General features: G+C 46.0%; 2 protein-coding genes across 6 annotated transcripts in view; both read right to left on the bottom strand.

Moving 5' to 3' along the window:
• Bphl (biphenyl hydrolase like) overlaps positions 1-4,488 on the bottom strand; it is a 31,561-nt gene extending 27,073 nt beyond the window's left edge. The window contains exon 1 of one of the 2 annotated variants that reach the window (XM_006983510.4): positions 4,246-4,488. In XM_006983510.4, the coding sequence (XP_006983572.1) occupies positions 4,246-4,346 (101 nt within the window). In that variant the 5' untranslated portion in view covers positions 4,347-4,488. The remainder of the gene's footprint in view (positions 1-4,245) is intronic. The other variant, XM_076573156.1, reaches the window with a different exon arrangement.
• Positions 4,489-6,999: 2,511 nt separating this feature from the next.
• The window catches only part of Ripk1 (receptor interacting serine/threonine kinase 1), a 33,445-nt gene continuing 26,717 nt past the window's right edge, over positions 7,000-13,727 (bottom strand). For all 4 annotated transcript variants that reach the window (XM_042278325.2, XM_076573144.1, XM_076573146.1 and 1 more), the window contains exons 10-11: positions 12,178-12,318; positions 7,000-9,582 (exon numbers count right to left, since the gene is read on the bottom strand). In XM_042278325.2, coding sequence (XP_042134259.2) covers positions 9,296-9,582; positions 12,178-12,318 — 428 coding nt within the window. In that variant the 3' untranslated portion in view covers positions 7,000-9,295. The remainder of the gene's footprint in view (positions 9,583-12,177; positions 12,319-13,727) is intronic.

The following is a 13,727-nucleotide window of genomic DNA, read 5'->3' as shown; positions in this document are numbered from 1 at the left end:
CAATTTGTTTTTGTTAACATCCTATTCCTCCAAAGAATTGGGTTTTATTGCTAGGATGACTTTAAGCATCTTAGATTCAAGACAGATGCAAATAAAACACACTCCACTAACAAAGACTCACTTCATTCAGCACATGTTCGCATGCTCCCAGCCCAGCAGGAGAGAAAACAAAGACCCAGCGCCCCGGGAGGCAGGATTATGCTGGAAGCACCTGGGTCAGATAAAAATTCCTTCCTGTGCATCGTGTTTTATTAAATAAAGCCCCCCCCCCCAGGAGTAGTCCCTGGGCTCCCGTTAGCAGTAAAGCACAGAAATGCTGTCTCCTTTTTCTGCTCTCTATACACGAGAGCTCTTTTAGGGGCTCCCTTCCCTGCAGTCCCAAGAACACGCTTGTCAAAGCCATTTTGCGCTATGCAGGTATTTTGTACAACCCTTCCCCATTTTCCTCAGTGCCCAGAGACAGTGGCTTTCGGGACTGGTGTTGCTAGCAGAGCCCTGGGCATCAGTCTCTCCCTGGAGCACTGGTTCACAAAAGCGTCTTTCCTTCAGTCTCCTCAGTAACAGCAAAACAACAAACCCAACTGCTTCCTGCACCTGGAAGCTGGAGCTAAGTGTTGGTTTCCCATTCCAGATTTCTTTCTAAATTATCACCGACTAAACAAGAGTTTAGGGACATCAGCTGGCTAGAGTTCACCTTACTAGAAACTCTAGCAGGGAAGGATTTGCAAAGTCTTGGAAGTAAGTGGCTTTGGTGGAGAGAACAAGAAATGTCAGGTTGGGTAGAGGTATCTGAGAAGAGAGAAAAGCGTCTTTTGTGGGAAAAAAAATGCCAAAGAAGGGTAAAAATCTAACTAAGAACATTGCAGGACAGCATTGATGGGTCTGAGACCATGTGGCATGCTCATAAGCCTGTGTTCAGCCAGGCAGAGTGAGAGGACAGGGGGACAAGGGTAGGGACTGGATGGTGTGGGGATCTGCAGTCAGTGGAAATGATCCCTTCTGCTTCATCATAGGCATCCAGTGTGCTGCCACACCAGAGGTACACGCACCACACTGGCCCATCCTGCCAAGAACCTGGTTCTTCTCTCCAAGGCTGGGGAGAAGACAGAGAATTATTTACAAACAAGATTATTAAATATTAATAAATTATTAACTTCAAACATAAAGAAAGGTTCATGTTTAATCATAGAGTGACTGAGAACTGGCTTATTTCCATAGGAATACATGATACATCATTTGGAGCCATTTCAAGCCCAAAGCATTGGCTCTAGCTTGTCAGGGGGTCTCTTTGACTGTGGTCAGTTCCTTGTGCAAACAGCTAAGTCCATGTGGAGAAGATCAGGCCTGTAGCCCAGTCTCTTGATGGCCCTAATGCTTGCTCATTTCTGGAACCACATTCACTGCTGGGTTTCTCCAACTCTCAGGTAGGAATGAAGACAGAAACCCTCAGAAAACTTAAAGAACCATCTACCCAGTTCTCTTTGGCCATCAGAGCTTCTTTCCCACCCATCCCTCCCATTCTCCCAACAACCTGTCTTCCAATCATGGTGTCTGAAGCAGATGTGTTTATGAGATGGTATTAAGTTTTACCAACACCCGTGACTAGGACAATCCTGAGGTCTCTGTCTCTGGGCCGCAGCCCTATAGCTGCTTCCAAAGTCACACCTTGCAGGACACTAAAAGCATGTCCTCCTGAAGCTTAAGGCTAGCAGGCAATGGGCAGGCATAGCTCAGTGCTTACTGTGTGCATGTGTGGAGCCTCTCGAGTGAAGGTGGGGGTGGTGGAGACCTGGGCTGTAGGTGCAGCCCAGCAAGTTCAGCCTACCAATGCCAGCACTCTTTTCTCTTATTTCAGCAGGGCTCAAATTTTGAATTTAAGTCATTGCCAGGCTTTTAAATCTGTGAGCCCAGCCTGCACAACACCACAATCTGAGTGGGAAGGAGGCAACTGTACTTAGTCCGACAGACCAGCAAGACTGAGTTAATTTCTTAGAGAACAAAAGGCTTCAGAGTCCCTCAAAGTGTACCTCATGCGTCCTTAGCTCCGACCTGGGATTTTTCTACATGGTACCAAGAGGGGGCGTAACAGCTTGGGGAAAGTAGGTAAACTGAATTTAGTTCTTTCTACCATGTGTCTGCACTCTGTCTTTCCTTCCTGAGGTGCACGATGCACCTACCCTAACATTACCACAGAAAGGCTGGAAGTTGGTGGGAAAGCTAACATGCTGATCACAGGATTAGCTAATCCAGCCCAGGATGAGCATCCAAGCATCCAACCCGGAATCTTGGCTTCAACACCTTGCTTCAAGATGAAAGTGGGGATTGTTCAATAAGATACAGGCTCACTTTGAAAGTCCTTACCGCTTGTACCCTGCTTCTTAACAAATAACTGTGGGTAACAGTATCAGCTTCTGCCAGGGCTCTGTTACATGAAGTTTGATGACTTCTTTTATATACTACACTATTATTTATATGCTCACCATTTACATCATTAATTGCACTTGTTAATTGTTTATATTTATTCTGTTCCAGGCCTTTCACAGTCATTGTTTCAAATACAAATTCTGCAAGGCCAGAAACCCAGAGAGGTTGAGTAACTTGTCTACCGTCACACAGCTAGAAGAGACGATAATACAGCTATTTAAGCTATTTGAACTCATAAGGCCATGATTTCTCTTTAACCTCATGGCAGAACTGAATTTCCAACAGGCCAAAGTGCTGGGGTGACATTCAGTCTGATTGCCAAGTAGTGGGTGGAGGCAGGCATGAGAGGAAGGATTGGACCTGATTCTCTGGCAGGGCCTCCTTAGGGTAAACTCAGAAAATATTGTTTTCAGTCAGACTGTCAGATTCTGTAAATTATTACTATCAAACTGACATACAGCTCCCCACAGAGAATACTTTTGACAGTCCATAGAGATCATGATGTAAGAAAAGGGTCAAAGTTCCAAGCAGTGGACAGACAAGCAGCTCCGTACCACACAACCCAGCTAGTTGTAGGGCTGACCCTGCGTGTGAAGATGTTTGCACAGGATGGCTTCGGATTGCAGGCGCAGAGCTGCAGCCTGGCTTCAGGATTAACCAGCCCAGGCTGTTTCTCAGATTACAGGCCATGTCAGTATGAAACAGTGTTTCGAATATGGCAGGACAAGACCCAGGGAAACCTTCACAGAGATCTTCCAGGAAGAATGGTTCACAGGGCAGCTAAGTGAATAGGACTCTCAACATCCATCAAGTCACCAATGAGTATGGCATTAACACAGCCCTGGTAGCATCATCTCAATCCCCCTTCCTGCAATCAAGGAACTGGGTAAAATGCCTACTGTTCACTGGCAATTCACACAACCATAGCCACTGACGTGTTTTCCACCTGTATAGATTTAAAAAAAAGAGGGGGGGGGGAGCCGCTAAAGTCACATACTCCTAAAACGAAGGAAGAAACCGGAATTAGATACAAAACCCAAGAACTACACAATCGTGCTATGAACGTTTAAAAATCTGGTTCAATTTCCTGTTCTTTCTGCTTCCAAATTAAGTGCTCAAATGATCGGTTTCCACATTAGATCTAGGAAAGTTCTAAATGCCAGTCATAGTGTCAATGGCCCACCGTAAACCGCACACGCGCAGTGGGTATGTCTGCGTGTGTATACGGTGGGATACGCACAGCTTCAGACTGCTCTATCCACATTTTCTGCTCAGATTCTCTTGAGACTGAGCAACTATTCTCAAGACAGCAGGTCTCCACGAATGTTATTATTGTTTTATCCAAGGGCTGGAGTGGAGTGTGGTGGAGAACGGAAGGGAAGATGCAGTTTCCTGGGCATCACCACACACCCACACGAGAACCTCGGACAGGGAGACCTGGGTCTTTGAATTTACACAGGTTCCCAAGCAGCTTCTCCTGCACACTGACTTTCCAGATTAGCAAGCAAAAGGACTCAGGAAACTTGGGCCCTGCGACTGAAGCAGGTTAGGCGGATTTCTGAGGAGGCAGGAATAGTTACTGTCCCCAGCAACTGGCTAAAAGACATTGGGTTTGGGATCCATGACTACCAGCAAAAGTCCCTCCCGGTCCCTTCCATCTGAGGAGGCTGGACCACAGCCCAGGCCCTAGAACCGAACCCCAGCCACCGAAGTGCTCGCGCACTAGCTCGGCGGGATCTGGACCCCGGTCTGAGGGTGCCAGGCACCTGTCCCTCCCCTGCCAGCGGCTGGCGCCCCAAGCTGCTCCGAGCATTCTATTACCCGAAGGCGGCTGCAGCCTGGGGCACCCGGATCCTGGACTTCAGGGGCGAGAGGAGCAGCCGCAGTCGCAGGGCCGCAGGATGGACCGCTGCAGTCGCCATAGTTCCAGGTCGCACCTCCTCGCGAAATGCGCGTGCGCCCAGCTGGATGCCACCCTGCAAGTGCCGAACTCGAAGCCACGCCCCGGCCGGCCACGCCTCTTGTCAGGCCTGATCAGAAACGAAGCCTGTTCTCTCTTACATCTGGCTCTCCCAGGGTGGATAGTCCTGGGAGACTTGGCACCGCTCCTTGCTTGCAATTGCCGTGGTTTCCAAAGCTTTGGGGAGGCGGGGCCACCTGCTGGGCGTTTAGGCAGAGCCTCTGAGAGACAAGACCACCATTGTTTCCTTTTGTTGAGAAAGGGCCCTAAGTAGCTCAAGCTGGCCTAGAACTATGTAGCTGATGTTGACCTTGAGCTCCTGATCCTCTGGCCCCATGCTGGGATTACTGGCCTGTATCACCACACCTGGTTACATTACATTTTCCATAGATCTATCTCTTTTTGAGTCCCTTGCTGCTAAGCAAAATGATAGCAGCAAGCTTTTAGGTTATCCGTGTGTAGGAGAGTATTCTTTTAAGATGTGTACATTCGTTTATGCTGTGGAACATTTGCTTAATGATGGAAAGATGTGTTGCATTCTTTTATGTTGCATTTGTTTAGCTCTGTGAAGCTGTGTTACTGTGCCTGTCTAAAATACTTGATAGGTCAAATAAAGAGCTGAACGGCCAAAAGTAAGGCAGGAGAAAGGATAGGTGGGGCTGACGGTCAGAGAGAATAAATAGGAGAAATCTGGGAGGAGAGATGAAGGAGTGAGAAAAAAAAAGGGGGGGGGGACAGGCACACAGCCAGACACGGAATAAGAAGGAAAGAAAAGATACACTGAAATAGAGAAAGGTAAAAGCCCAGAGGCAAAGGAGATGGAATCATTTAAGAAAAGCTGGCAAGAACTCTGTGTTTATTTGGGAGCTGGGTGGCAGGCCCCCCAAAAGACCAAGAGTAAAAACAACTACAGTCAGGGAAGTCAGGACGACTTGGACCACATGGCTGTGGAGCAGCATTCAGGCCTGCTTAGTGGTTTCATAACACCATGTTAAGAAACAATACCTCTCACTGCAACAACATTAGCTCTTGATTCTTTTTAACCAGCTGCTTATAAAATGCCATTGAGCTCCTCCCTTCTCCATTTAAAAAAACTTTTTTTCAAGGCGAGAAAACCATGAAGCCCACCTTGATTTCCTCCCCTCTTCCTCACCTTCCTTGGCCCAAAAGCCTGGACATGAAGGAAGAAGCGATTGGTTCATTGGCTCAATTTTTGATAATATTATGTCAGCAACTATGAAATGTTATCACACCAAGCAACTCGATGTTAGCCACAAACTGATTATCAACCTTTTAGAGAACTTTGTAAATTGCTTATACCATGGAGAAGCAGCCCAGGGTGAAGCTAGCTTTGCTTGGATGCTCGAGCCTCCTGCCTCAGCCTCCCAAGTACTGGAACTCCAGCAAAGAACAGCTGAGGAAGTGCTGACACAGATAAAGGAGCATCCAGATATATGGACGAGAGTTGACACATTATTGTAATTTTCATTGAATATGAACATGGCATTTTGGAAAGTGTGGTTAAAAAGCAAGGTGAAAGATTCTTCCAAGGAACTGATGTGAAGGAATAAAAAACTATGTTGTTGGTCTCACTGTCAAGATGACATTTACCCCAACTTGAATAGAGAGCAGACTCCCATCAGTTGACCTCTGACCTCCACATGAGCACTGTAGCTCAAGTGCACACAAGTAAATATAAAGAAAAAGAGCCAAGTGGGTATGTTGCTCATTTGTGAACCTTCATCAAGTCAAAGTGAAATGATTACATAGGTTACTGTGGTGATATTTTATTTGTGCTGTAACAAATAAAGCTTGCTTGGGGAATCTGAGGACAAAGCCAGCCACTATATTAAACACAGAGGTCAGGCAGTGGTAGCACACATCTTTAATCCTAGCACTAGTTAACTATAGAGGTCTGGAGGTCTGTACAGACAGGAAGTGATAGGGCTGGGTGGAGAGAAGAAGATGGCAGGGCACTGAAAGGTATATAAGGTGTGAGTCCAGGAAGTAGCTCTCTTGGGCTGAGGATTTCCTAGAGATAAGAACTTGTGGCTGGCTTGTTCAATTCCTCTGATTTTTCAGCTTTCACCCCAATATCTGGTTCCGTTTTTTTTTTTTTTAATTAGTAAGACCACTTAGCAATTTGTGTTACAGGCTGCATCTTTTTGTAAAGAACTCATTAAAAAGCAAAGAAAAAGAACATCAAGATAAATGGTTAGGATGTCTTTGAGGCTGAACTCCTCTTCTCATTCCTATATATAACTACACAACAGAAGGAGGCAGGATCACAACCACAGCAAGTGGAAAACCTGTGCCTGGGAGCAACTGTGGAGTCTCCTCCCTCATTTTCTGGTCGGGCTCCCCTTGCTTATCTGGTTTCTGCTCAAGCGTCGACGTGGAATTTGGCATGCACCGCAACCCTTCAGAGGTAAATGTGGCTTTTCAGGGTGGCACTTTAGAGTTGAGTTGAAGGTAAGGCCTCTGAGCCATGTGGATTTCAGTGATGTGACCTCGTGGGGACAGTGCGTACTGCTCGGGAACACCTTTTCAATCGAATGCACAAGAAATGCCAACATGAGCAGTATATTCACACAAACATCATTCAGTACCCTGTATTTAAAGTATAAAATTTTATTTCACTATTTTTTTTTTTTTTTTAAAGAAAGGTTACTAAAAACAGAACCAAACAGAACTCTGGGTTCTGGGAACAGGGTTAGTCTCCTCGGGCCTTCAGTGTCCTGATGGTGGTGATCTTGTTTTTTTCAATGATGTGGACAATGACACTCAGGCCTGGCTTGCACCCCAGTCCACAGCATTCTGCACAGCTTGGGAGGTGGCTTTAAAGAAGTGCTCTAAATCCATGCTGGGCTCCCAGCGAGACACCCATGTCCTGTGCACTTGTGTGGAGCAGGTGCCACTGACTACAAAGTCATGAGTCGTCATGGGCAGCCTATGGGGTGCAGAGAGCAAATGAAGGTCTCTGGGTCTAGCCTATCAATGACTGGCTCCGTGTAGTTGGTTCAAAGCCTTTCTTGTACAGGGGACTGGCCAGCGTGGCAGAAGTATAAGGCTTCATCTGATGACTGTCCTTCAACTCGTACAGGCTCAGCCACAACTCAAGGTGCCAAGCAATCGTCTGGATGTCAGTGGTAAGCCTGGCCAGTAACCCAGTCTGTGGTCACAATCTGGGCCTGGACCTGAAGCACCTGTCTTCTGCAATGGACCCATAATTCTTCCCTTACAGAACACTTAATAGACGTGATTTTAACATTAGGACCCTGACTGCTACTACAATTCCCAAAACAGTTCTGGCTTCTCTTGTCACCCCCCCCCATCCCCCTCAAAACTCCATTAAAAATTCTAATTCTGTCTTTTTAAAACAGCATTAGAATATAAGTTAAGAAGAAAGTATTTAAAAACTATCCAGGTTCCTCCAAGAAAGTCTGGAACCTTCCCTGCTCCAAATCCCTTCCAATGTGTGCATACTATGCACTGAAGGCATGAACCCAGCACCTGTGACAGAACTGAGGCATATAAAGTTACAGCAAGGTCCCTCCAAAGAACATGTAGCCATGTCTAGAGACATTTCTGTCACATCTGGTGGGTGGAGTTGACTTGTCCTACTGGCATCCAGCAGATGGAGGCCAGGAATGTTTCTAAATATTCTACAGAGTTCAGGATAGGCCAACAGTGGAGGATGAAGTGCCAACCAGTACCAAAGGGCCACCAAAGCCAAAGCTGCTTTGCAGCCCATTCTAGGAGTGCTATGTATCTCTGAGGTTGCAGGGGATTCAGAATCACAACCCACCGTTGTCAACCAGATACCTGAATCTTTTCTAATCACCAGACTGACTGTCACTGCGTAGCCTCTGGCCAGCAGGTGCCAACAGTGACTGTGGTTGGCTCAGGCAGCTTCAGTCTTTCTTCTAGTTCTTCCACTTCCTCCCGGGGGGCACATGGGCTTGCTAAAGGCACAGTGACTGGACTCTGAAGCTGTCCTCTTTGATTCATGGCACATAGAAGAAACATATTTTTTTTACAGTACATGTTTCTGGGTAAACTGAGGAAACAGCTCTACAGTGAGCAGTGCTGAGGCTCTGGTCATATCCAGGGAGGAAGAGGTGCCGTTTCCTGATCGGTATTTCCTGCACAGCTGTTCCCTCTGTGGGGCGCAGGCTGAGGAACTGCACGAAGCGTCAGAATGGCAGAAGAGGACTGAAAAACTTAGAGCAGTTTTTAGAGTGGCTGCAATCAGCAGCATCTGTCAGTGGTGACTGCTGGAATCTGCTGATCTCCCGCTGCCCTTAGATTTTCCTCCTCCTTAGCACTCCTTATCATCTCCTCATTAACTTACATTTGACAGACTAGAATTGCACACGATTCTTAAAGCTTAAGGTGACAGCACAGCACTGATGCTAAAGTTAACAGAGCCTATTACTGTAGGAAGAACCGTGGCTTCGTATTAGGCATCTGAGCAGAACTTGACTGCACTCAGTGCATGAAGTAGGAAGCTAGTGGATTTTACATTCTTTGAATGTTTTTTTTTTTTACCCCCTTGCCCAAACGAAACCACGGGAAACTGAGTAAATAGCATAACTAAAGACTATAGCACAAGCTGAATGAAGACCAACTTTCTCCTCCAACACCTCTTCTCTCCTTTTCACAACCCAATAAGCTGTTCTTTTTATCCCCCACCCCAACCTTGTCCTGGGCCATTGAACAATCTTCATGCTTGTACTTTCTGAAGAACCACAGTTGGCTGCAGACTTCTCTTCCTATTCTCTAGTTCCAGAATGCATGACACTGCGCAGATGCAGGGCTCATACTGAGATGAGTTCTGAAGGCCAGGGGCAAACGGGGCTGGTACACCGGGCGAACAGTCTGGTTCCCACTGCCAGAGCCAGCCCAGGCTTAGCTCTGGCTGGCGCGGATCAAGTGGTTCAGCAGGTCTATCCTGTGACACTGGTGAAGTGCCCAGGCCAGCTTTCCCACTGTGGCCCCCTTGGTGCCTTCCCGCATCAACCACTTCTGGAGCATTTGGTAAACCTTTTCTTTCAGCCCGTCTCGCTCATAGTCGTGGTCAATTTCATCGATCTGAGACTCAGTGAAGCCCAGCTTGCGGGCACAGTTTTTCCACTGCCTCCCCAGGTTTTCCCTCACGGGGTTCAGGTGTTTATCAGTCAGACTACTGGTGTTATCTGCAAAACAGAAAAGAGGAGACGCCTCAGACTGCTGCTCATTTGAACATTCTCCTGTCTGCTATGCTGAAACGGCCCAGGAAAGTGAAGCAGACCAAGAGACGCAATAAAGGGAACTTTCTGTTTTCTTTGAGGCAGTCTTTGCTCTGTAGCCCCTTTGTCTCCCGAGGACTGGGGTTCTAAGGGTGCACCACCGCCTGGGGAGAACTGCTAGTGACTTGATGGACAATACTAGGCCTAGCTCCAGGCGTTAAGGAGTCTTTGTACAACTTAAAATAGGATGTCCCTTCCTTCATGGCAGATGACACTTCCCTGAGCCACAACTGGTGGCTTCACGAACCAATCCCCTACATGGCTGTTCTATTCAGCTCGCACCTGCAGCCTGTTCTGGTTAAGACTAACTACATGGAATGGGGAGGGCGTTGTTTCTTTGGGACATTGTCAACTTTCACATGGCCACAGACCAAGGCCACCCATCTCTAGACAGTTCACTTTCCTCTTAATAAGGACACTGAGACCAAGTGTCACCCTCATTTAATTACAATGTCTTCTCTATCTCTCAACAGATGAGGTACATACACCTTTTAAGGTTTTCTCTCCCTTCATCTAACTGTTGACCCTTCATTTTATATACACATGGCCTTTCTCTTGTTATTAGCTCTATCATCTTAGACTTTCATAAAAATAAGTAAAGGAAACACATGAAAATAAGATATGGCTCAGTATGGTGGCACAAGCCTTTAATCCTGGCACCTGGGAGGCAGAGGTGTGGGGGGAGAGAGAGAGAGAGAGAGAGAGAGAGAGAGAGAGAGAGAGAAAGAGAGAGAGGTGGACAGGCAGACAGACAGAGGAGATAGACTCTGTCTCAAGAAAAAAAAAAAAAAAGAATGCCAGGCCTGGTGATGCATGACTTTAATCTTAGCACCCAGGAGGCAGAGGCAGGTGGATCTCTGTGAGTTCAAGGCCAGCCTGGTCTACAAAGTTCTAGGACAGCTAGGCCTGTTACACAGCGAATCCCTGTCTCGGGAAACAACAACAACCAAAAAAAAAAAAAAAAAAAAACTTGGCAGTGGTGGCGCAAGCCTTTAATCCCAGCATTCAGGAGGCAGAGCCAGGTGGATCTCTGTGAGTTCGAGGCCAGCCTAGTCTACAAAGTGAGTTCCAGGAAAGGCACAAAACTACACAGAGAAACCCTGTCTTGAAAAATCCAAAAAAAGAAAGAAAGAAAGAAAAGAAAAGGGAGAATTCATCATCACAGTCAGAAGGCTCAGAAGGCTGAATGTGAGGGACAAACGAGGCCCCTCATTCCCCTCTCTGTCATCAGCACCACAGTGCAGTCTGTCGATTCTGGCAGTAGTCTAAGAGCCTCAATAACTGCAAATTTCCAGTCTCTCTAGAGAGGAGGCCTGGGTGTCAGGAGAGTCACAAAGGTAACTTCAGCTCCTCAAAAGCTAAGAATCCATCTCCTGGGCATTTTAAAGGTCACTCTTCCAGTGCAGTAGTTCAGCGACTGGCAAAGTATGCAGCCTGTGGGCCTAGTCTGGCTCCTGCCTTTTGTGAACAGTTTTGGGGACCATATCTATCCTCATCCATGTGCAGACTATCTGTGGCTGCTTCTGCACTCCAAGGATGGAGAGGCCTCAGGGCAAGCAGAGCCTTGCCTACTACAAGCCCCTTCATAGAACAAAGCAAAGCAAAACAAACAAAACAACCCAAACTCCCAACCCCCACAGTTAATCAGAAGGCTGAACTGCAGTTCCTTTTTGAGAGAGGGTCTTGCTATAGCCAGGCTGACCTGGGACTCACTATCTTCCCACTTCAGCCACCCTGGTGATGTGATCACAGGCATGCATCGCTGTCTCAGGGCAGAAAGCCGTGGACACCTATGAGAGCTCCTGTTCTTATCACACAGTGCTGTGGACAGCATGGCCTTCTGCATTGTACAGAATCCCTTTGCTGCAGAGCCGAGGGAGCCATTTCTCCAAGTGTGAACGGGATCATGGATGATGATGACAAGTTTAATATTCACAGTTAGTGTCCTACATTTTCAATACACATTGAGTAGTATAAGCTTCACACCACCACTACCAATTAGATACTGTGATTATCCCTGTGTTAAAAAAATAGATTAACAAAGGATTAAAAATTACTGAGTAAGGGCTGGAGTAGATCGCTCAGCAGTTAAGAGCACTGGTTATTCTCGCTTGGGTCAGTGCCCAGCATCCAGACAGCTCACAACTATCCCTAACTCCTATTCCAAAGGATCCGATACATTCTTCTGACCTCTCTGGGCACCAGGCACGAATATAGTGCAAGCAGAAAAAACAGTCATACAAGTAATTATATATCTAAAAAAATTACTGAGGAAACTCAGAATAACTTTCAGAGATAATCTCGAAAGAAAATTTAAGGTTCTATTATGTTCCTCTCAACAAGTAAAAATGGTCAAGAAGTGTTCAAGTCATAAGACATTGTACCCTTTTCAAAAAACTCCCTTCAGTGCTGGGAACTGAGTTCAAGGCCTCATGCATACGAGATAAACAATCTGCAATAGCTGCACCTCAGCCCAACACTGGTCCTTAACAAGCATTTTACCAAAGATGGCTTGGTGCTTGAAAGCTGGCTCTTCTCTGCACAGGTTGTCTGGTAGTTGTGAACTCGGTCCAAGATCCATATAATTGTAGTTTCCAATCTGAACAGCAGAACTATTGCATATAGTATATTTTATGGACTCATCTGAATAGAGAAAAAGATATAGGTAAATGCATGAGACTGAACCCAAAAGAAAAATATACGGCATGTAACGTTGTGCAGGGCTTCATATGGATGTTCAACTGCTTATCCTATGGCACCCTTAACAGTCAGTTCTTTACAATGTGGCTATTTGATTTCACAACCATTATGATGCCTACCATTAAAAGAAAGACATCAGTGTTGGCAAGACTGTGAAAAAATGAAGCACCTATGCATTACTGGGAATGAAAATGGTATAACCAAAGTGGAAGACAGCATGCAGTTTCTCAAAAATTAAAGATAGAATTACTGTATGATTCAGTAATTCCATTTCTAGGTTATGTACACACACACACACACACACACACACACACACACACACACACACACACACACACATTCTCTCTCTCGCAAATACCCATAGAGAGACCCAGAGAGAGACAGACTGAGCCTTCTACATTCAAGCTTACAGCAGCATTACTCAAAATAATAGCAACCCAAGTGCTACTTTATTCTCCTTTCCCACTTACTGGTAGACACACCCTCCTATTATGGCAGTTAGAGCTAGAAAGTTCACATTTGTTAGGTCTATCTTATCAGAGAAGCAAGCAGAAGAACCACATCTGTGAGATCCTCCTCAGGGTATAGTAATTCCATGACTGGCCGTGAACTGAGATTCCCTGGCTACTGGCAAAAACTCAGCATCATTAAGAAGGTCTACTGTTGGCAAGACAGAGGGAGGACTCTTGGAGCCAACTAGTAAGACTGGGCTACTCATATGGAGACTGGGCCAGAAAATGACCTATTAAATATTGGTGATGACTGCTTTCCCCCGTGCCGATTCAAAGCTGCGTGAGGGGAGGAGCTCAGGCTGCTTGTTTATGTTACAGTTCTCCAGCAGTCAGGTAAGAAGCAGGGAGCACTCTAGACATTTTTATTGAATTAATCACATGAATGAAGAAAATACAATGGTGATACAAAACATTTTAGCTACAAAGGCAAGGGAAACAAAAGACATCCCACTCATGAGTATGTGTATGGTATAGATCCTGCTGAATACCTTGTCCAATAATGTGCTTTCCACAGAGCTTACAAGAAAACCTAAAGAAAAGGCAGAATACTTTGGGGGAATCTGTCATTTTGAAAGACAAATTGTTTTGTATCAAGGAACACAGGGCCTCATGCTTGCTAGGCCAGTTCTGTTCCACTGAGCTACACAGCCAGCTCAGAAAGTTCTGGTTCTCAAAGCTTCCTCTACACTGCTGATCCTTGGATTCCTAGGACACAGTACAGTTATTGCTGATGGATGACATCTGGGTAAGGGAAGGTATCATGGGAACTGTTATTTGGTAATAATGATGGATACTACGTTACTTCCATGCTAGAGTATTGAAAACTATATCAACTAGCCT

Source organism: Peromyscus maniculatus, chromosome 5 (genome assembly GCF_049852395.1).
Source record: "Peromyscus maniculatus bairdii isolate BWxNUB_F1_BW_parent chromosome 5, HU_Pman_BW_mat_3.1, whole genome shotgun sequence".
In the NCBI taxonomy this organism is placed as follows: Eukaryota; Metazoa; Chordata; class Mammalia; order Rodentia; family Cricetidae; genus Peromyscus; species Peromyscus maniculatus.
Note: the sequence above shows the minus strand (reverse complement) of the source record. Positions and strands in the feature narration are given on the sequence as shown.